General features: G+C 39.8%; 1 protein-coding gene across 1 annotated transcript in view; it reads left to right on the top strand.

The window, feature by feature from the left end:
• Nucleotides 1-23,918, top strand: part of TTC6 (tetratricopeptide repeat domain 6) — a 233,729-nt gene that overhangs the window by 84,356 nt on the left and 125,455 nt on the right. The window contains exon 4 of the mRNA XM_075532209.1: nucleotides 22,407-22,548. Within this exon, the coding sequence (XP_075388324.1) occupies nucleotides 22,407-22,548 (142 nt within the window). The remainder of the gene's footprint in view (nucleotides 1-22,406; nucleotides 22,549-23,918) is intronic.

Below are 23,918 nucleotides of genomic sequence, written 5' to 3'. Positions count from 1 at the left end.
AAGAATGATCATTGTAAACACAAAGTGAATACTCTTTCATTTGGTGGGTTTCTGGGTTTTGCGTGTACAATGAACAATTATCTACAAAGTGTAATAAAACTTGTGGTTATATAGTTTCAATGCTTTCCTAATCATTTGTATAATGATTATTATTTGTGGCATACCGCAAGGATGTTTTAGTGGAATTGTAAGGGGACCCACTTAAGTTTATTTGAAAAAGCAATATACTTAAAAAATTTCTGTTTATTTTAATAAATAGTATTTTTGATTGAGAACTATGACAATATTCTACATTGACCACATTTTTGCTTTCAAAAATAATTTCTGAATTTTTTAGGAATGCGTGTGGACAGTATTTAGTTGGAATACTTCACACTAAATTTCTGGATTTAAAATAGGAGAAATTCTTAAAAGCTGGAAGAGTTTGGGAAGAGACTCCCAGACATGTTTGTTCAGTCTAGACTACATATGACATTCTATGTGTTTCACTCTATTTATGTGTGAACTCAGGGTATTCGATTATTTTATGACATTCACAAATCCACAAGAGTAAAATTATTGATTCAAATGTTTTGATTATAAATTTTGATGCATACTGCTGGATGACTTTTTAGAAAATTTAGACTGGTTTATACTCACCATCACCGATGACACTCTTCACTTCCTTATACCATTGAAAAACTACTACTTGTCATATTTTTAATAATTTATAATATGATGAAAGGGAAATTTTAATTTTATTTCTAATAAGGTTGAACACATTTTATTTTACTTATTATTATTATTTATTTTGGTTGAGCATATTTTAACATTTCTCCTGACTATTTGATTTTCATCCTTTTGAGAATCACCCATTTGCATTTTGATGAGTTGTTATTCATATCTTATTGATTTTTGAATAATCATTTTATTTTAAAGACTAATTACTTGTCACATATATTTAGATGTTTTTCACTTAATTTTATTTAGGCATTTAATGCTATACAGTTTTAATTTTTTGTACAGTTAATACTAGTAATTATTTCTTTATGTCTTCTTAGTTGTTTAAAGGCATTTTCTACCCTTAGGTTTAAAGCATCACATGTCATATTTTCTTCTAATGACTTTATAGTTTCCTTTTAGGAAATAAACCTTTTATTCATCAGTAATTTATTTTGAGAAGAGGAATAAACATTGTTGATTTTTCAAGTGAGCAGCCAACTGCACAACTTTATTATTATTATTTTTTAAATTAATAAATACTTTTATTGGGGACTCTTACAACTCCTATCACAATCCAACTTTATTATTTTTCTGCTTTCTCTTTTTCTCACTGATTTGAAACGTCACTTTTTATAACTTAAGTTCTAATGTATTTTTGCATGTATTTCTGGATATTTTGGTTCCCTTCCACTGATTTACCTGTGTAACATTTCCCATCTATTTTTTGGATTGACTGAGTAGAGAGTCCGAGGCAGAAATGCTGTACTACAAATATTTACTAACCTTCCCCAGGCCTGTGGATGCCCCTCATGGAGCAAGCAGAGCTTCGGGTATTAATTGTAAGACCTAACTCTCAGTGTGCCTTCAAATTACAAAAGAAATGCCAATTCAAATTTAAAAAATTTATAGACAGATCATTTTTTGTACATTAAAACAGCAATAACAATTCTGTTGCAAAATACTAATGATTATAGTATTTTAGAACATAGAAATACAAACAAACATGAAAAACAAAAACACACCAACCCTCCAATTATTTAAGATCTCTCCTCCAAAAGATAATACTGTTAAACATTTCTTAAGTATCCCATGCTGGACTTCTCCTTATGCAATTAAATTATGCAGAACAAAACTGTGAAAGTGTTTAATACTTACTGTTTTGTTAGTGATATCTTTACTTACTATGTTGTAAACAGCTTTCAATGTCAAGACATATAGCTCTGAATGGTCACTCAAATCAGTCAGCATATATTTGTGTGTACGTGTACCAACTCTGTGGTAGGTATTACATCAGAAACTAGAGGAACATCTGTAAGCAAGAGAGCCGAACCCCCTGCCTACCCTCAGGGTACTTGGACTCAGCAGAGAAGCAAAGTGAATTACTTTTGGGTATGTGTTGAGCTCTACAGAAAGGGCTGGGTGCGAGGGAAACGCAAATGAAGGGTCTCTGATGACAGGTAGGTGAAACGTGGAGCATGAGCAGGACTTAGCTAGGAGGCGGGGGAGAACTATGTGTGGTCCTCACAATTCAAAGCATTGCCCACTGATGAGCATCAACAATGTGAGCTCAGGGTTTTCCTCGGACAAACCGAACCATGTGATTCCTATGCATTGAAGTTTAAGAGGTCCTGCCTGGAAAATTAGAACTCTTCTATCAGTTGAAAAGATGTGCAGTATTAGAGAATAGAAGGGGTAGTGTTACAATTGAAGTTGGCGAGGAAGCAGGATTTAGAGGGTGGAAGATTTTATTGATGCTTTGCCTATGTGCAAGGGAGCTTCAAAAAGTTCATGGAAATTTTCATTATCTTCTGGTTCAAGTTCCCCATGAACGTTTGAAGCTCCCTGGTATGTGAGAGTGCTAGAGTGAGGACTTGTGGGAAGGATTATTATTGAAAGTATATTGACTGAGAAGCCATTGATAGGGCTTTCTTTGAGGAAGGAAGGCCTGGTCAGATTTACATTGAGCTCACAGTCTTCATTTGGGCCTCCTGGCAGTGTTTGACAACGTCTCTCACACGTTCTTAGAGGACAATTTCCCCTTGGCCTTTAGGACTGCACATTGGGACTGCACACAGTAGTTTGGGTTTCTTCTTGCCTTGTTGGCTATGCCATCTCATTCTCCATTTCTTATTTCTCCTCATGTCCTTGAGTTCTACATGTTGAAGTGCCCAGGGCTGATTCTGGAACTCCTTTTCTGCTTGCCCCCTTCTCAAAGCTCATGGTTATGGAGTTGATGTTGACTCAGGATGACTGCATAGGACATGGTAGAACAGCCCTTATGGTTTTCCCTGATGGTAACTCTATGGGAGTAGAAATCCTCATCATTCTCCCACCGAGTGGCTGGTGGTTTCAAACATCTAACCTTGTGGTTAGCAGACCAGTGTGGTACTACCAGTGTGGCACCAGGGCTTCACTTGTACAACTAAGGTGTTCTTATTATCTAGTATAATGACTTTAATTATGATCTATAGACAATTAAATCTCATTTATATTTATAGTCCTGACTAGTACTTTAAACTCTAGAAAGGCATACTATATATGCTCTAAACCAGCGGCCAATATATGGTGCTGTGTCTCCAACAGCCAGGATTCATCGGTCCAGGAACCAAGGGGTGGAAGCTGGAGTGGCACCACTCACTATTCCTCCTAGTGATCCACTTGAAGCATGTTTGCTTCCTGTCCCAGCAACCCTGGGCGCTTTAGGCCTGGAGGTCCTGGTCCCGAAGGAAGGAACTCTCCCATCTGGAAACACAGCACTGGTTCCACTGAACTGGCAGCTGAGAATGTCCCCCTGGCCACTTTGGGCTCTCATGTCTTTGGATGAACAGGTAAAGAGGGTGTCATATTACTGGGTAATGTGATTGATCCTGATTACCAAGGAGAAATTGAACTGGTGCTACATAATGGAGGTAAAGAAGAATATGTCTGGAATCTAGGTGATCCGCTAGGCCATCTCAGTACTAACATGCCCTATGATTAAAGTAAATGGTAAACTACAGCAACCCCATCCTGATAGGACATCTAATACCCAGACCTCTCAGGAATGAAGGTCTGAGTCACTTCACTAGGCAAAGAACCATGGCCAGCTGAGGTGCTGATTGAGGGCAAAGGTAATGCAGATGGGTAGTGGAAGAAGGTAGTTCTACCTGTCCGTTAGGACCATGCCATCAATTGAAAAAGTGAGGTTTATGATGGTCAGTATTTCTTCTTTATATGTACTTACTGAATATCTTTCCTTTGTTCGTGTATAATATACCAGATACAAATAGATTCAGTGTATTTTCATTTATATATATGATAGATGTAAGCTGTTAGGTATAAGTGTGATTTCATTAATTCCTCAAAATTATGTATGGCAAAAAAATTGTGTACAAGTGCCAAATTGGCAAGGCATGGACTGTTATAGGTTTATTGTACCAACTAGGTCAATAGGAAAATGTAGGCAGAGTTTAATCAGGTTGCAGCTTGATCGGAGGACCACTGAAATAAATAAAGACAGCCAGTGTCCCGCCTCCTTCTCTTCTTGCTTCCTACTTTAGCTGGTTCTCTGCCTCAACCTGTGTGCTACACCAACAGTGGACAGAGTCAACCCATGGAGCGTATTGCTAGAGCTTGAGGCTCCTTCAAGATCTGCTTCGCTGCTGGTGCATACATTTTGCTTGAGGCTGGTAGGTCCTGTTGGAGTGCTTGACTACCAAATCCCATCAGACCTGCTTCCCTAAGCTCTCAAGCAACTTGACTGTTGCTGACCCACCCGGCTGTCTGCTGGCTGCAGGCAGACTCTGCCTGCCTTGCTGGAGGGCAGACTTTGCTGTCTGCTTCCTTGACCTTGGACCCAGCAGCCCATGTGGATTGAAGGATTTCCAGTCTATTAACTGTTACATGAAAGTGGGTTGAACTGAGCCCTCTGAACTGCTATGTGAACTGATTCGCTGTTATTTTCCTTCTTGCTGGATAAACTTATTGTTTTATATATGTAATCATAAGTGTCCTGGCTTTGTTTCTTTAGAGAATTCTGCCTAACACACATACCCATCTTATTACTATCTCATTTGGATGGCTAATACACATGCATATTCTAATTAAAACATGGCCTAAGCTGTTGTAACAGACTCTAAATCACAGTGACCTAAATAAAATAGAACTTGATTTCTCTCTTGCCTGCTATGTAGGTTTTTAGCTACGTACTCCAGCTGATGAGAGGCTCCAAAAACTCTGTCAGGGGCCATGGTCCTTCATTTCGTCTTGTTGCTAAGCTCTGCTTTATGTTGTTAGGCGTTACTGAGTTGGTTCCAACTCATAGCGGCTACTGTACCTCAGAATGAACCACTGCCTGGCCTTGCATCAGCCTCACAATTGGCATGGTAGAGCCACTCTGCCAATCCATCTTGTTGGAGTGTTTTCCTCTTTCGTACCGCCTCTCCACTTTACCAAGTGTGATGTCCTTTTCCAGGGCTTTTGAAATATAGGAAACATTGTATTTGATCACTTCTACTATTTCTACCTGGCCAAATTAAAATGGTTTCTCTTCTGGATGATTTAATCAGGCCTCTGAATGATCTTGTTTCTGTGTTCATTCCCCAATTGGCTAGTCTCAGCACAGCAACCAGCGTTGTCTTTTAAAAACATTTCCCAAATCATGCCACATGTCTGTTCACCGCTCTCTCAGGACTTTCCAGTTCACACAGAGTAAAGTCCAAAGTTCTCACAATTGCAGTGTTCTTACAAAGTTCTGCAATTCCCCAAACAATCCTGCTCCCCTGCTGCTACTTTGACAGGAAACTTATCATTCTCTTTCAGCATCCCAGTCCCACTGTTCTGAACATCCTCCTTCCTACCGTTAAACTTGCTGTTTCCTTTGCCTGGAATGGATTTTTAGCTAACACTCATCTTACCATAACCCCACTCATGTGTACATGTTATATTATGATTTGTTTATTTGTTGTTAAAACCTCTCTCCTCCATCTGGAGCATGGGCTCTAAGTGAGCACTATCCCCCTAGTACCTGCTGTATAATACCCAACCCATTGCTGTTGAGGTGAGCCCAGCCCACAGCAACCCTACAGGCCAGAGACCTGCTCCACAGGGTTTCTGAGGCTGGGAATCTTTGTAGAAGCAGACAGTCTCAGCTCTCTCCTCCAGACCCCTGGTGGATCAGGGGTTCTAATCTCCTGGTGGATTAGAATCCCAAGCATTTTGGTTAGTAGCCTGTGCCAATGTAGTTCCTTGCTATAACTTAGTCACTTAATCAGTATTGACTAAATAAGTGAATAACATTGGCTGCAGTGGATTAGAGATGAAAGAGATAGGAGATAGGAAATTACTTAAAAGCTTTAAGAAATAATCTGAATGCCCTTCAATAAAATGCTGGCTATATAAATGATTACTTATACAGTCAGACTCTAGAAACCACCGTGGATATTGCTCTTGTTAGTTGTTGATGTGGTTCCAGCTCGTGTGGCTCTGTGCATAACAGAGCACACCTTTGCCCAACCCTGCGCCACCCTCACCATCCCCACGTCTCTTGAGGCCAGTGTTCTAGCCAGTTTGTCAATACCTTTTATTGAAGCAGCTGGTGAACTCTCATTTTGAGTTGTGCAGTACTGGGAAATGAAGATCTAGAAACGTTCCCTCTAGCCACGTCCTTGAAGTCAACTCTACTAGCGAAGGCAGGCTTTCTCTAGCTATATTTTGACTGCCTTCCCCTCTGAGGACAGGAATGCCCGTTTTCCTGCACTGCATCAGACTACTGTTTTGTAACCCATAACTAACACTTTCTGTTAGTTCTTTTTCCACCGTTAGGGTTTTAAGTTCCATAATTGTCCTGACTCGTAGCAACTCTGTGTGCATAGAATGAAACACTGCCCAATCGTGTGCCATCTCACAATTGTTGCTTGAGCGCATTGTTGCAGCCACTGTGCCAATCTATTTTCTCGAGGATTTCCCTCTTTGTGGCTGACAGTCTGCCATGCATGATGTCTTTTTCCAAGGATAACAGGTCCAGAGTACATGAGAGGAAGTCTCTCCATCCTCCCTACCAAGGAGCATTTGGCTTTGCTTCTTCCAAGACAGACTTGTTTGTTTTTCTGGCAGTCCATGATATTTTCCATGTCCTTCACCGGTATCGCAATATAAGTGTACCAGTTCTTCTGCAGCCTAACTGTCACATGCATCTGAAGTAAATGAATATACCATGGCTTGGGTCAGGTGCTTCCTAGTCCTCCAAGTGACATCTCTGGTCTTCGACACTTTTAGAGACATTCTACAGTGGATTTGTCCAATGCAATATGTCCTTTGATTTATTGATTTCTGTTTCCATGAGCATGGACAGAGAACCCAAGCAAGATGAAATCGTCGACAACCTCAATCTTTCCTTCATTTATCTGTTGGTTCAATTGTGAGGATTTTAGTTTTCTTTGCATTGACTTGCAATCCATACTAAAGGCTGAAGTCCTTAATCTTTATCAGCAAGTGCTTCAAATTCTCCTGGCTTTCAAAAAGCAGGACTGCATCATATATATATATATATATATATCTCAGGTTGTTAATAAATCTTCCTCCAATCTTGATAATATATTCTCCTTCATATAATTCAGCTCCTTGGATTATTTATTTACATAATTTCAATAAGTATGATGAAAAGGTACAACCATGACACACACCTATCCTGATCTTAAACCATTCATGAGTCTTTCTTTATGTTTGCATGGCTGCCTTGTGGTCTGTGTTCAGGTGCTGCATGAGCACAGCTTAGTGTTCTGGAATTCCCATTCTTCTTACAGTTATCCACAGTTTGTTATGATCCACTCAGTCAACTGCCTCTACATTGTCAATAAAATATAAGTAAACATTTTTTCTAGTTATTCTCAGCTTTTAGGCAAGTTCAATTGTACCATGCCCTCTTTGGAATCTGACTTGACTTACTGGCAGTTCTCTGTGTAATGTACTCCTACAACCATTTTTTAATTACCTTCAATAAAAATTATACTTGCGTGTGCTATTAATTATGTTGCTTGATAATTTCCACATTCTGTTGGGTCACCTTTCTTTAGATTGTTCACAATTCTGGATTTCTTCCAGTCAGTTGGCCAGGTAGCTCTCCTCCAAGTTTCTTAGCAGAGACAGATGAGTATCTCCAGTGCGTCATGTGCTTGTGGAAGAATGCCAGCTGATCTTCTCTCAATTCCTGGAGCATTGTTTTTCATTAATGCCTTCAGTGTAGCTTGGACTTCTCCCTTTAGTATAATTGGTTCTTTATCATCTGCTACTTCTTGCAATGGTGGCAGTTGCAGTGACGGTGTATTTGTCTGTCATCTTTTTACTCTTCCTGCATCACTCACTGTTTTCCTCCTGGAGTACTTTCCTTTCCACTCGAGGCTCGAGTGTCCCTTCACCTCGTTCAGCTTGCTACCAAGAACACACAGCTTGAGGTGTTCCTTCCTTCTGGCTTCCTAACGCCAGAGCTTTGCATATTTCATAGTAGTACTTTACTGCCCTGTGAAACTTTATCATTTCTTCCACGTGCGCTAACCCCTCCACAATTAAGAGGACTTTTAGAGGCTCTTCCGACATTCACTTTAGTATTTTCTTTCTTTTTAATGACCTTATGCTTTCTTCATATATGATATTCTTGATGTCATCCCCCAGATCATTAGGTATTGGTCATGAGTGTTCAGTGTGCTAAATTTGTTCATGAGTGCTCTCTAAATTAACGTGGGATCTTCTCAAGGTCATAGTCTTGCTCTTGTGGAAGTGTTTCCATTTTCTTCAGCTTCAGTCTGAACTTGCATATGAACAGTTGGGGTTCTGTTTCACATTTGGCCCTGGTCTTTTTTTGGCCGATGATATTGACCTTCATCATCTTCTCTTCCCTAGCTATAGTCAGTTTGATTCCTCCTGTGGATTCCATCTGGTGTGAAGTCCAACTGCATGGTTGCTGTTTATGTTGTAGAAAAAAATGTATTTTCAACAAAGAGTTGTTGATATCGCAACGTTCTGTCATGAGATCTCCAGCTTGTGTCTGTCACCAAGGACATATTTTCCAACTACTGTTCCTGCTTGTTTCCAACTTTTGCATTTCAATCACCAATAATTATCAATGCATTTGGGTCAATTTCAGACTGAGGAAATTGGTAGAAATCTTCAATTTCTTTGTCAATGGCTGTAGTGGTTGTGCATACATTTGACTAATAGCCGTATTAATGGAATCTCCTTGTAGGTATATGATTTAATCCTGTCACAGTCTTTCATGATGGATCTCAAAATGCTCTCTTTTTATGATGAATACAATGCTGTTCCTCATCAATTTCTCATTCCTGGCATAGTAAATCATGTGATTGATCCAAAATGGTCAATGCCAGTCCCATGCCTGCCCACCAAGGCCTTGGATATGGACTTTTACTTATTCCATTTTATTTTTGGCAACTTGCAATTCGACCAGATAGACTGACACAGTGATTATAGCAGTGGACACAAACATAGCAATGTCTGTGAGGAGGCATGCATGAAAATGTTCCCTGTGGTGAGGGTTGTCTGTTGGTATACATTTTCTGTAAGCAATATGATCAATATTTTATAAGCCCATAACTTTAGATTCGGCAGTCTCCCTGCTATGAAACTATTCCAGGGAAATAATGGACAATGAATATACCAAGGCACTCATTGTGCCATTTAAAAATAATAGTCAATAACCAGAAACTATTTAAATGCATAGATGACATTGTATGGTGCATGAAATTCATTGGACTTAAGGTAAAAACTTAGGTAGAGATCTGTGTGCTTAAAGTACATAGAACTAAATATGTAAATAAATATGTGATTATCTTCAGTTTATTTGTGTGTTTGTGAAAGGAAATTCAAGAATATGATCTTTAAATTTAAAATTGCATATAGTGGACTAAATCCATAAAAAGTAAAATTATTTTGTTTCATTTAATTGTTTCTTCCCCTAAAATTGACTTTCTTATTGTTTTATATCTTTAAATGGTAATATAAGGGTACCCTGGCAATCTAGTGGATTAAGTAGTGGGCTCCTAACTGCAAGATCAGTGGTTCAAAACTACTCACTGCTCTATGGGAGAAAAATGAGGCAGTCTGTTCCCATAAGTATTTGTCGTTTCCACACGCTCAGGAGCAGTTTACTCTGCTCCATAGGGTCTTTGTGAGCTGGACTTGAGGTATGAGGTATATGGTTTTCCTTTCTTAGTTAAAAATCTTGTAGATATTTAATGAACTTGAATGTTTTAAAAGCTAATCAGAAATTTATTTTTGAGAATAATTTAGCTCACTTTATATTTGTTTATCACCATGAGATATGTATTTGATCTTACTTTTGTCATCCTGTTTTATATTTTCATTCTCCTTTTTGGCTTCTTTCTTAATTTTTATAATCTGTTATGTTTGCCAACATTTTTCTGTGTGTTTTTGTGTACATTTTTCATGTAAATCTGGAGTCATGCTATTTTTATTTAGGGTTTTCAATTTTGTTTTACATTAGGTAATTTCACTAACATGCATTTGGGAGTGAATTACTTGCTGGTTTTCTTTTTCTATTTTGAGTTTTATGTCCATTCTATTTATCTGGAACATTTCTTAAGAAATATCAATTAGCCATATATCAGATTATTATTTCTTTTATGTGTTTATTATCGCTTTTGATTACACTCATCTTTCAAACCTCTGTTTCTCTTCATTGGTGTCATTTTCTGTGGTATAAATTGTAAAACTCCCTCTAAAGTTTCAGTTTATTATTACTATTGCATTATTTTTCTTTTCCTTAATTTTATAAGTGTCAAGAAAAATCTGTCTTTCATATTATCTGAAAATTTATTACCAGTTTCATGAAAACACTAAAAACATTTTTTGACTACACAAATATAGAGACTTTCAAAAAATTTTGATTCCTATATTGCCTTTTCCTAAAGGAAGTTCTTCTTGTAATCATTTGAATGCGGTCTGCCTTTCTTCCTTTCACTTGGCAGACTCACTTGATGTAACTCATAGTGGGTTTTTCTGTTTGTTTAGCCCTGAATGAAGTTTGGCCGGTTCTGGCTGCCCAAAGGTAATATCAGATCAGATTACTTGGCACTGTTTTGCTGTTCACCTTGGAGTTAAGAGTACTACTTTTAGATATTAAGTTGGAAAACTAGAAGATTCAGACTTGTATTACCCTTTCAGTCATTCATATTCTGGAAAGATATTGACGGTGGTGGCATGGGGCAGAGTTAGAAAATTTTGCTTCTACTTTTTTTCCATTCTAATTATTATAACTGTTATACGAGAATCTGATGTTCTCCTGTTGCGTTTTCTATTTGATAAAGATTCGTCATGACTTTCTTTTGTGAATGCCCATATATTACATATGAAATATTTAAGAAATAACATTACGGATACTGCTTTGACAGTTTATATTCCTTCAAAGATATTTTTGAAAGTTTAAAGACAGCCATATTGGTAATTATTTTGACTTACTATCTCTACTGCTTTTATTGCAATTTAATTAATATGTGCTTCCAGTTGGAACATTTTTTTAATTCAAAGCCTTTAAAAAGGATAGTAATTATGGAATACAAAACAGAAAATTATCTCCCAGAAGATGTACTTAGGCCCATTCCATTTATTATATCATCTACTATTAACAGCACTTGCGAGATATATAAAATGATTATATTTCCCAAATGAAGGAAATACAGTTTGGAGAGATTAAGCAAGTATATAGCGTGTAAAAGCAAAGGTCCAATCCCAGGCCTTTCTGCTTATAAGTGGGGTTTTCATTATATGTCACTGGTTTGTGGATTTATGAAAGACCACCTCATTAAAAAAATCTTTTTTCTTTATACTTTGTTTGAATACATTTCCAAGTGCTGTTTGCAAGACCAATGTGCCTCTGAAGTGGGCAGAGGTTTAGGATCCTTAGTCGAGTAATCTGAGATAAGAATAGTTCAGTCATCCTGGGTAGTTTGGATTTGATATATTATAATCCAGTGTTGGAATCAGGTTGGGGTCTTATCTGGTTACTGCTTTTCACTCCTAGAAACTCAAATCTTGGTCCTGAGACATGGGTGAAGGTTGGGGCCTTTTCAATGGTGGGAAACACCTTCAGGTTGAAAAATTGCTTAAAGCTTTAGAGTCCCTCCATATTGCCAGGGTTTCTAGTTCCTTTCAATTGTTTTCTACCAAGAGGCTGTGCCACCGTCCCTGGCTAGAGCTCTTCTGATGCCAGTTGTACGGCAGTACTGCCTGTGGTCTGTCGTAATGCATTTGGAATTTCCTGCTGTCGTCCACTTTGGGTTTTCTTCCAACATAGGCACCTGGACCTGACATCCCAAACCTCATCCTTGCCAGTCTCTTGCATTGTCTGTATTTCTTAATGAACAGATGTAGTCCCTTCCCTCACTTGGCTTTGTTTCTTACTGCATAATCCAGGCAGTGGGCTAACAAATTATACCAAAGACCCTAAACCCTACTCTCTGCTTGAAGCCGTGCTGGTGAGCAAGTTACCCAGAAGCACCGATTCAGCGTCGTTTGAAGCAATCTTAGCATTTTCTTAGCCAAAAGCTCTCATCGGACGGAAGAAGCATTCTGAATCTTTCACCCCTAATCATAGTTAGTGGTAGAATTTGAACTAGAATCAAATCTAACTTTAATTAGATTTCTGGTAGATCCACTTTCAACAGATAGTCCCTATCCCTAAATAGCATTAAAACAAATAAAAATCATGTTGTTATGATAAGTCATTGCTGTGTTCACTACCATTATTTCATAAGACACTAAGCTAGTATGTGTTTTTTTAATAAGAAAATGTCTAAAGGGGAAATATTTGGAAATTTACCAGATTCCATATTGCCAACCTGTGAATGCTGATTTTTTTAAGCAAAACGATGCTATTCCACCAGATGTCACTGTTTGCATGTTGCAATGTTGTTACAATGATGACAAATAAAATCTCCCTTCCCTAATCATATTTTGTAAAAAAATGCTATATAGTTACCTTATGCAGACTTTTAATTTTATTAGATGTATAAGGATTGCATTTCTCAAACACATAAATTATTCATATACCTCTGCTGCAGAATTTAAAGAAAATGACTAAAACAGTAAAACAAAATAGAACCAACTTATTTGCAAATTAGCATCTTAAGCCAAAAAAAGTTTTTGAAAAACAGCACACCATGTAGGTTTGTACTCTTTCCCAGACTGTGGACTGTGGCCCAATACGTGGGTTGCGAAATCAATTTAGCGGATTGTCACCACTTCTTTAAAAGTTGATGTCGTCTAGAAATGAGCACTCTCGTATTACTTTGGTGAAAATCTTGTATGTGGTGAGTCATGATATAAAATGCATTTCTTATTGTTGGATGTTGTCAAAGAAGTTTAGAAAACATTTGCTCTAGCTGCTCTAAAACTACCTCTGTACACATCTATCAGTTGCATAAAAGTGATTGTGCTACTTCATCCCGTGAAACTCCCTCCAGACTTTTGGGCCTCAAATGGCAATATAAATTGAACGAGGAAGAGCTAATATACGTATCATCAAGGAATATTACTGGTAGAGTCAAACCAAGGTTAGGGGAAGTTTGCTGAAGGGAGAATCCTCCATGCTTTACCGTCCCTCTTAGATAACCGTAGAAGATGTATACACTGAGTAATCACGGTTAAGGGAGGAAGTTTTTCATGTGTTTTGGACACCGATGTACATTTTATGTCTCTGGGACTGAGGGAGAACTGATATTGACTGGGAAGGTTTAACTTTCACTTTGAGTGAGGTAGGCTTGTTTCTTCATTCAAATCCCTCAGTGATAATAGTACAATTTACTGTACATGTAGTGTGTTTAAGTCTCGACATATTTTTCCATTTTCATTAGACCTTGAAAGAAGATCACTGTTGCCATCCACAGACAAGGAAACAGACCTTAGTGGGGCAAGTGACCTCCTCCGCTGAGCATCGTCTGTGTACAAGCAAGAGCTAAAATCCTAGTTCTTAACCACATTCTAAAGGCTGACTCTCCCCACGAGATCAGTGTTTTTTAAACATGTGGACAACCTGGGGTAGTTGATATCTCTAACATTGCCCAGGCTTTCTCAATCCACTGAATTAGGATTTCGGAAAGAGACAGTCTGGTTAAGCATCCCAGTTATTCATACCAGGCCATTGTAGGAACGATTGGAATACATCAGTGGTGCTCGACACTGCCGTGTGCATCTGAATCACTTGAAGGACTGGTTAAAACACAAATGGCTGAGCCGCCCTCAGAGGTCCTGATTCCTTGGTCTGTGGTGGGTCTATAATTTGTATTTCTTTCATGCTGGTCTAGACATACTTCAGTTCTCTTGGGCAGGATCTGGAGCTTGCTTTAATGCTGAGACTTTTCTTTCTTATTCCAAATGTACCACCATTTGTATAAAATCCGAAGCACTGCCATTGAGTTCAACTCACAGTTACACTATAGGACTGAGGAGAGCCATTCCTAAGCATTTCCAGGGCTTTCTATAGACTGACTGTCCCATCTTTCTCCCATGAAGAAGCTGGTGAGTTTGAACCAGTGACCTTTTAGTTAGCAGCACTTTAGCCACTGTACTACCAGAGTGCTTGAATATGTATTTAGGTAGTATATACTTTATTCAAACAATTCTGTGTTTAAAGAATCAATGCCTTTGAATTATGGTGCCGCCAGAATGCTCCTTGGAAGCGAGGATGATGAGACTTCATCTTACATACTTTGGACATGTTGCCAGGAGAGACCACTCATTAGAGAATAACATACTTCTTGGTGAGGCAGAGGGACAGCACAAATCCTCGAATAAATGGTTTGACACAGTGCCTGCAGCAGTGGGCTCAGAGATAGGAACAATTGTGAGGACGGGTCAGGACCAGGCTGTGTTTCATTGTTGTACAGAAGGTTGTTAGGAGTCCAAAGGGTCACAACAACAACAACAAAATATTCCAATCAAGTGGAGACAAAAAATGAGTAAGAATCTCTTGTCCTTCATAAACAGCCTATCCATGATTTCCTGTTAAAAAGATATGCAGAATGCAGTGTAGTATATTTTGTAAAGAAGGAGCACAGATCTGATAACTAATCCCTTTGGCACCTCATGATCACACAGGCTGGTGTGCTTCTTCCATGTGGGCTTTGTTGCTTCTGAGCTAGATGGCCACTTGTTCACCTTCAAGCCTTTAATACCCCAGACGCTATATCTTTTGATAGCTGGGCACCATCAGCTTTATTCTCCACATTTGCGTATTCATCTGCTTTCTCGGGCATCAGAGAACAAAAATTCATATCATTGTGTGCTCACCTCCATGATACAATTGCTGAAGACAAATGGGTGCATAAGCAAATGTGGCAAAGAAAGCTGATGGTGCCTGGTTATCAAAAGATATAAGGTCTGGGGTCTTAAAGGCTTGAAGGTAAACAAGCAGCTATCTAGCTGAGAAGCAACAAAGCCCACATGGAAGAAGCACAGCAGCCTGTGCGATCACGAGGTGTGGAAGGGATCAGGTATCAGGCATCATCAGAACAAAAGAAAAATCTTACCATAGTGAATGAGACAGGGAGTGTGGAGTGGAAACCCAAAGCCCATTTATAGGCCACAGGATATCCCCGTGCAGAAGGGTCTAGGGAAGGAGTTGAGCCAGTCAGGGTGCGAGGTAGCAATGATGAAAAATACAACTTCCCTCTAGTTCCTAAATGCTTCTTCCTCCCCCACCCCCCACTATCATGATCTCAATTCTACCTTACAAATCTGGTTAGACCAGAGGATGTACACTGGTAGAGATAGGAACTGGAAATACAGGGAATCCAGGGCGGATGAACCCTTCAGGACCAGTGGTGTGAGTGGTGATACTGGGAGGGTAAAGGGAGGGTGGGCTGGAAAGGGGGAACTGATTACAAGGATATACATGTGACCTCCTCCCTGGGGGATGGACAACAGAAAAGTGGGTGAAGGGAGATGTCGGATAGGGCAAGATATGGCAAAATAGTCATTTATAAATTATCAAGGGTTTATGAAGGAGGGGGAGCGGGGAGTCAGGGGAAAATGAAGAGCTGATGCCAGGGGCTTAAGTGGAGAGCAGATGTTTTGAGAATTATGAGGCCAATGAATGTACAGATGTGCTTTACACAATTGATGTATGTATGGATTGTGATAAGAGTTGTATGAGCCCCTAATAAAACGATTAAAAAGAAGGAACACAGTTCAAATGCGGCAGGGTGATTGGGAAGGCGAAGGTGAAGCCTGGGTTGTGAACGTGTTATGAAGTCAAGGTTTGAGTGGGATGTGCTGTTCATCATTTTCATAGTGCTCCCCACACTATACTATAATTGCCTGTTGGTTTGGCTCTCTCCTTTATTGCCCTTTTACTAATTGAGGATCTAGTGCCCCTTTGGGGATGTGAATGTAAGTTTCCCTGGGTATTAGAAGTGGGGAGTGAGAAGGTAGATGATACCCAAGTGGTGGCAGACCTGACTTTCAGGCTGAGGATTTGGGATTTTATATTGTGTTTTCGAAGAGAAGGATGACCAACAGCAACTCTGTCAGGGGCCTGTAATATGGGCTGCAGAAGAGGGTCTGCAGGTAACAGAACCCAGCAAAGGCAGTATCACTACTCTCTGCTGGGGGAAATGCCAGGACAGGAGAGACCCTAGTGGGAGAATGATCATGGGCAGAGATGGCTGTTGAGAGTGAGAAAGAAGTTGGTGATGAAGGGGTTTTAGTATGAACCATGGAGATGGTGATGTTTTTCAAAGGGGAGAGCTCTCTGAAATGCTTTTTTTTTAAAAAGCTTTTCCCTGGCCAGGAATAAGGAAGCAGGGCAAAGCTCAAAAGAAGTTTCAAAATGAGCGATACATCTTTGTCATATAAAGAATACTTGCTAACGTTGGAAGCCTTTCCACTAAGCTAAGGCCTCCCCCTCATGCTTAGAAGAACCACACTGTGAAATGTTCAATAACTCCCCCACCCCCACCTTCCTCTCAATTAACTACACTTTCTGTGTTGTAAAAGTAATCTGTGAGTAGCTTTCACCATTCTGTTTTTCATATAAGGCTGGAGATAAGTACGGAAATGCCCCAAGATAACTTCTTCGGTGATTCTCCTTCTCCACATGGTCCCATCTTACCTTAGATGTGTTTTATTGATTTTGAACTCTCTTGTCTCTCCCCTTCCTCTATGTCTTATTCTTTTGCTTTTGGGAATAGATCAAACAGTTGAAGACAAGGAATTTACTAAAAAGAATAAAGTGCTGATAAAAATCAATGAGAGGGTTAAAAATGAGATCTAGGTAGGCAGGGTGTCCGGGGATGGCTCTCATAACATACTCAAATGCCTGTGAAAGGATTTGCTCCTTCTGGCATATCCAGGAAGGCAGGAAAACTGGAAGTCAACTCTGGAGATATATCACCTTAGTTGAATTGAGAAACCAGGTGGCCAGTCCTAGAACAGCTGTGACTCTGGAGCCATACTGTGTCTGCTTGGTATGCTCATTAGTTTAAAAAGAAAAGAAGAAGAAACCAATCAATAGAAGGAAGAACTGGAACTCTGCTGCAAAAGAATTCAGAGTTGCTATTACTGCGCTTGCCATCAGAAACGTCGCCCTTCTAAATTACAAGTTGCTAAAGGGAGCCTGTGAGCAGGCTGAAATGCTTGCTAGGTGACCACCTGGGTCTACTTGTTGAGTGGAAGTGGGAGAAATGCAGCAATAACGAGACGGGTTGAGTTTGGCCACTGACACCTGTGGACTTGATTTACAGGAAAAAAAAGGAGAAAATGAGAGTGGGTTGACTGGTCTGAAGTTCATGACCAGCGTAAGGGGGCTAGGCTTGCTGAGTATTGGTGAGAGCCCATGGTCTAAAGACAAGGTGGCCAGTGGGCACCCTGTGGAAGCTGAGTGAGGCAGCCCACATTGAGTTGACCAGAACCCGACCAGATGGAGATTTGTGAGCCTGTGAACTGGTGCATATTGTTGCTGACTTCATGGATGGTCTGTCCGGATTTGGCCTCACTTATGGATGCAGACTTCACAAGTTTCAACTGGAATGAAGACTCATGTAGAAAAATATGACTGTCTTCTCAAAGAACTGGGGTGATATAAGTGGGCAGTATATAAATTGGATACTCAAAATTGGGGGGATAAATGCATGAAGTGTTTGGCTTACAAACTTTCATAGGTTGGGGAACATATTCACAGGGTTATGGGATTAAGGTGTAGGTGTTACTTAATTTCAATCGTGAAGCTAAAGAATTATGTACAGGTGCCAGGTTGGCAACGGGTGGATTGAGGTAGTTAGTTTATTGTGCTAACCTGGCCAATAAACACATGTGGGGTTAATTGAAGGGTGGAACAATAAATAGCTCAGTGAGCCTCCCCTTTCTAGTTTTCAGGTCTCTTGCTTTCTGATGGTCAGACCAGGGTGCAGCTGCCTTAGCCAGTTCCTTGTTTAGCTGGCGAGGCTCACTCCCTGCAAGACATTCCTGAGGAAAAGCCACATGGACCTGCCCCGATGTACCCCTGGGTGCTGGAGCACCTGTGTGGAGACCCCTGCCAGCGCTGAGATGCTTATAAATTCACTGACTTGGCTTTCCTCCTGCAGTCGGCATCGTTGTGTCTGTTTGGTGAGGTGGAGGAGGACTTTGTTGATTGGTGTCAGGCATATGGGTTAATGTTGGACTTGTGGGCTTGGGCAGCACTGGGTTGGGATGTTTTCTTGATGTGCACTTAACCTTGATATAAAACTCTCTCTGATACATGAATCCCTGTGGATTCGTTTCTCTAAAGTGCCAGATTAACACACATGTAAATGTATCTGGCTAATGGATCCAATCTCATGCGTATAGCTGGACTGCAGGATCATTTCTAATCTTTTCGTCCTTTCACATTCAAGAAACTCATTCAAGAGGCTAGAGATAAGGAAGGGCTGGCTGGCCTGCAGTTGTACAGATACTGAGTCTGTGAGCATAATCTGGCCCCAGGGGCTAGGACTGATGAGAGGTTGGGAAGGGACCAGAGGGTCTGAAGTGCAGGTAGGTGTCTGAACTCCCAAGCTTGGTACTGGTACCTGTTGACCTAGTTCGGACGGAAACTAATGCGGAGTAAGGCGGAGCCCGGCTGGCTGAACAGAAATGTGTTGACCCCCGCGAGCTGTAAATTGCTGGGTTCTCGTGGCTTTCCCGCAACTGTGTTTTGCATATGGTTGTAGAGGCTCAAAGATACAACTGGAATGAAGATTGCACAGACCAAAACACTTCCATGTCTCCTTGGAATTGGCTATGGTGGTGTGTAAACTTTCATGGATGTGGTTAATCTCAACATGAGTAGAACCAGGGAGGATGTCCACTGAATCATTTTCTCTTTTGCTGATGGCTAAGATGAGAGGGTGAGGAAAGATGCTCATCAGATTATATGATTTGGGCGTGACTGTCAGGAGGGTAATTGTGATTGGAAAATTGTATTTGTAGGAGATGTAAATGAAAGAGGACAGAAGTAATCTTTTAAAAGCTAAAACAAACTGAAAGGATGGAATAGGTGTTGAGTGGCAAACTACTACATTAGCCACTCTGGGAGTTGTGATTTAATATCTTTTTAAAAATCATTTTATTGGGGGCTCGTACAATTCTTATCACAATCCACCCATCCATTGTGTCAAGCACATTTGTACATTTGTTGCCATCATCATTCTTAAAACATTTGCTTTCTACTTGAGCCCTTGATATCAGCTCATTTTCCCTCACCTATATTTAATCTCTTTTCAAATTAAAATACTAGCCGATGAGATAGAAAACTTTTTATTTTTATGATTATACTTTGGCAACATTTCATCTTGTCCAGCCTACCTCTGGGTGAGCTTGCTTCTTAAAAGCCACTACACTGGTCTCTGAGATATCAGAAAACTTGTAGATAACCTAACCCAATAGGACTTGTGTATTGCTAGTTCATAAAGTATAATCATTCGTACAGTGACATATCAAAATGCTATAGCACCTAGAGATATTGATATTATTAGGTGCCATCGAGTTGGTTCCAACTCCCAGCAACCCACAGCAACAGAAGAAAACACTTCCTGGTCATCACAGTTGATGTGTTTGAGCTCATTGCTGCAACCACTGTGTCAATCCATATAATTGAAGGTCATCTTTTTTTCTGATTCTCTACATTACCAAGCATCATGCTTTACTAAGAATATAGATACTTGAACACCAATACTCATTGAAGCATTATTCACAATAGCCAAAATATACCAACAACTCATGTGGATGTCAACAGAAGAGTGAGCAACAATATGCCCTATGTAAATCTCCAGAGAGTACTTGGGTGAACTGTTTCTTGGTATGGCAGGGGAGGTTGTGTGGGGGAAGTGGGAGCTAGTAGCAATAAGTATAAGAAAGAAGAAAATGTTGTCAGATTGCTTGTGGATAGTCGGAGATTGTACAATTCTTCTTTATGATTGAATGATGGAATTGTATGATATGTGGATTATGTACCAATAAAACTGCTTAAAATATGTCACATCATTCTACCACAAATAATTTCTAGTATTTCTTATGACATGGATAAACTGAAAACAAGTGAAACAAGCAAGGCACAAAAGGACAAATATTCATGAACTGCATAGAGACAAGACATAATGTTTTGTGGTTGCCATAAGCAGAGACGTCCTCACACCTGGACCAATAGGTAATATCATGACAAAGGGAGGAAAGGTTCAAGTTGTCAAGAATTTGGTCTTGCTTGGATCCACAATCAATGCTCATGGAAGCAGCCGTCAAAAGATGTACCCAAATCTCTGTAACTCCCAAGCAAGGAGTGTGCAACAGTAATAGAGGGAATTAGTCTGCTGTCAGTACCCCCGCCACCCCTACATCCCTGAAAGCAGTGGGCCAAAGATCTAAATATGACTCACAATAGGTAAATCTGCAGAACAAGACCTCTTTAGAATATCGCAATGCTTACTTTGAGGAATAAGGTGTACCTGACCAAACTATAGTATTTTCAGTGGCTTGATATGCATGTGAAAATTGGACTTTGAATAAGGATGATCTAAGAAGATTGGATGCATTATAATTATGGTGTTGGAGAGGAATATTTATTGAAAGTACTGTGGACTGCTAAAAGGACAAACCAATCTATTTTGGAAGAAGTATGACCAGAGTGCTCCTTAGAGATAAGCATGATGATACCTCTTCCTCTTACATACTTTGGACATTTTATCAGGAGAGACCATTCTCTGGAGAAGGACATCATTCTTGGTAACGTAGAGGGGGCAGCGTGAAAGAGGAAGGAAAGAGATGGATTGCCACCATGGCTTCAACAATGGGCCAAACCATGGGATCAATTGTGCAGATGGCATAGGACTGGACAGTGTTTTATTTTGTTGTGCATAAGGTCACTTTGGGTTGGAACCAGCTCAGTGACATCTAAGAACATCAACCACAGAAGCTGAAGAAATGCAGGAATGAAGAGTGATTGCTTAAGGGGTACCGAGATTCTGTTTGCAGTGAAGAGAAGTTTCGGAAACTAAAGCTGGTTATTATGACTGCAAAACATGGATAGTTTGCTTAATGCCACTGGATTGGACACGCAAACATGGTTAAAAGGACAAGTTTTATATTGTATATATTTTACCACGTACACACATGCAGCTAGAGGAAAGATTGATATTAAATACTGCCTTGTGAAATGGATATAATTATAGTTTTGGGGGACTTACTTTATATTCATTGCATATGTCCTTTACAATCAATTTTGTTGTTAGGTGCCATCGTGTCAGCTCTGACCCATGGCGACCTTATGCAACAAAATGAAACATTGCACGGTCCCATGCCGCCCTCACAATCATTCTTTTGCTCGAACCCATCATTCAGCCACCACTTATCTGTCAGTTTGTCGTACTGCACTGGCGGGTGTGTGGCTGTGGTGCTGGGAGCTCTGTCACTGGTATTTCAAACGCCAGCAGGGTCCCCCACAGTCAACACGGTTCAGCGGAGCTTCCAGAATAGGAATTGGCAATGGAGAAGGACTCAGCTCTCCACTTTGGAGGAAGAAGCCACTGAAAACCTAACACATATCCTTGCAGCAGTTTGGAATACAATAAATATGGCAATATATAATTTGAGTATTTGTAAGCTGTCTTTAAATGACACATTTGCCCTCAAATTTGGCTTCCTCTAACATATCTCTGGATTAGTTTTGGTTTGGGTTGGTATATTTTGTACCTCTTTGTATATTATTGTGTATATATAGCTTGCAGTCTAGAAGGAAGGCAAGATTCTCAATAGTTTTCTGTTCATCTCAGAAAGATAAGGATTAAAAATAGGAAAGCTTCATATGAGATGGAAGTTCTCTTTAGGCTTGTTTATGCCCAGACTAAGAAAAGAAACTGTTCTCTATGAATTTGGAGTGGTAACGGTTAGTGATTCGAAGGGGAAGAATTTTTATCTATTTTTAAATAGGCTTTCTTAGAGTAAATTTATTATTTCATTGTAATAAGAAAAAACTATCACAAAGGTTATTAAAATGAATTCAGAGCCAAACATAAATTACTTTTGGATTATTCTCCATTTTGGATTATCTGAATTCTATACAATCTCTGTTGAGTACAAATATCAAGCATCAATGCATTTGTTTAGCCAGAGATAAGCCATGAAAACCAACATCTTTTGTGTTATCAATGATTTAAAAACAAGTCTTTTTTTTTTAAACTTTGTAGACTACTATTTGGAATTCCTGTTACGGATGACAACCAAGAAAATGTCACCGTCCCTTCAACAGTACCGGAGATACAACCTGAATTGACACAAGAAACCGGACAGCATGCTCACAAACCACCCCTGCAGGTGTTGGGGAAGGAAGTAAGACTTTTTTTAAATATTATTTTTCTCTATCTCAGAGGGTCTCTAATGTTTTGATCTTAGATCACTTTAATCTCTTAAAAATTGTAGTGGACCTGAAAGAACATTTGTTTCTGTATGTCATACAAAGAACAAAATTTAATATAAGGAATAAACACCAAGATAATAGTAAAATCCTACTCCTTGATTAATTAATATAGCACTAATAAAGTCGAGTATCAACATACATCTTTGAGCGATAAACTGAATGAGAAAATGAAGATCATCTTACTTTATTTTACGAACCTTTTTGTTTGCTTCTGTGTTTGATTTTGGAATAGATTGTTTTAACAAATACATGGAAACATCACCGATAAATAAATTCATGGCCCCATAAAGTTATAACAGAGTTCATAAATCCTGATAGGGGACCAGGATTGAGCGGAAAACAGGGAGATCAGAGCTTTCTCTCAGGAGTGGTCACCAGTCTGCTCTCCTGTCCATGCTGCCTCAGGCAGATACTTTGACGATGGCAAAGGGCATGTGATTAGGGGGCCACTGCGCCATGGGGCCTGCCTGGGTGTCTAGCTTAGACCCTCCAGCCATGGTGGCGGTGTGACTGGGGTGGTGATGGAAGGCAGAGCAGGATGGGGGCAGGAGGAGCAGGCAGAGGCAGAGGAGGAGCAGGCCCGTCTGAAAGAGTTTGACGTCCATTGAGGAGGTAGAAAGGCAGGCAGGGAGGAAGGCAGGGAATGGAGCCGGAGGTGGTAGGCTTGGGTTGGTGAGCTGATGAGACTAGCTGTACTTGGTGGCTGGTGAAGCCAACTCTTTCATGTAGACCCTGAACATGGCTGTGGTGGTAAGGGTTCCTGGTCCAACCAACGCCCATCCTGCACACATTTCTCCTGTATATAACATGGTGTTTACACAAAGCTCAAATTTCATGGAACCGATTGTAGATGTTAAGCAATGCAAACCTGGGTATGTAAACAAACAAACAAACAGCAAAGTAGCATTCTCTGGATGTGTAGTTTATTTTAATAGCCTTTTCATATGATCATGGCTAATCTTCTTTGATAATAAATCAATTGAACAACGGATAGGTTTCTTAAAAGTTAATTGAGAGACTTCTACTTCTGAGGAGGACAGAAAAGAAGTACTTTCCCTAATTTTCACTGTGAAGAACAACTCTGAAGTGAAGATAGAAGGGAGGAACCATTGGTGAGGAACCTCAAGACCCAGGGAGTGACATGGTAATGACTTTGCTGGGTTTTCTTCTTACTTCATGTATGATAGACTTGGATCTGAAAAAGCTGATAGCCTGAAAATACCAATGGGTGAAGGAAAACAACAATAACAACAACAACAACAAATTCAACATGTCTGTGGTC

The sequence above is a fragment of the Tenrec ecaudatus genome, chromosome 14 (assembly GCF_050624435.1).
Source record: "Tenrec ecaudatus isolate mTenEca1 chromosome 14, mTenEca1.hap1, whole genome shotgun sequence".
Classification (NCBI taxonomy): Eukaryota; Metazoa; Chordata; class Mammalia; order Afrosoricida; family Tenrecidae; genus Tenrec; species Tenrec ecaudatus.
This window is presented reverse-complemented; position numbering and strand designations above follow the sequence as displayed.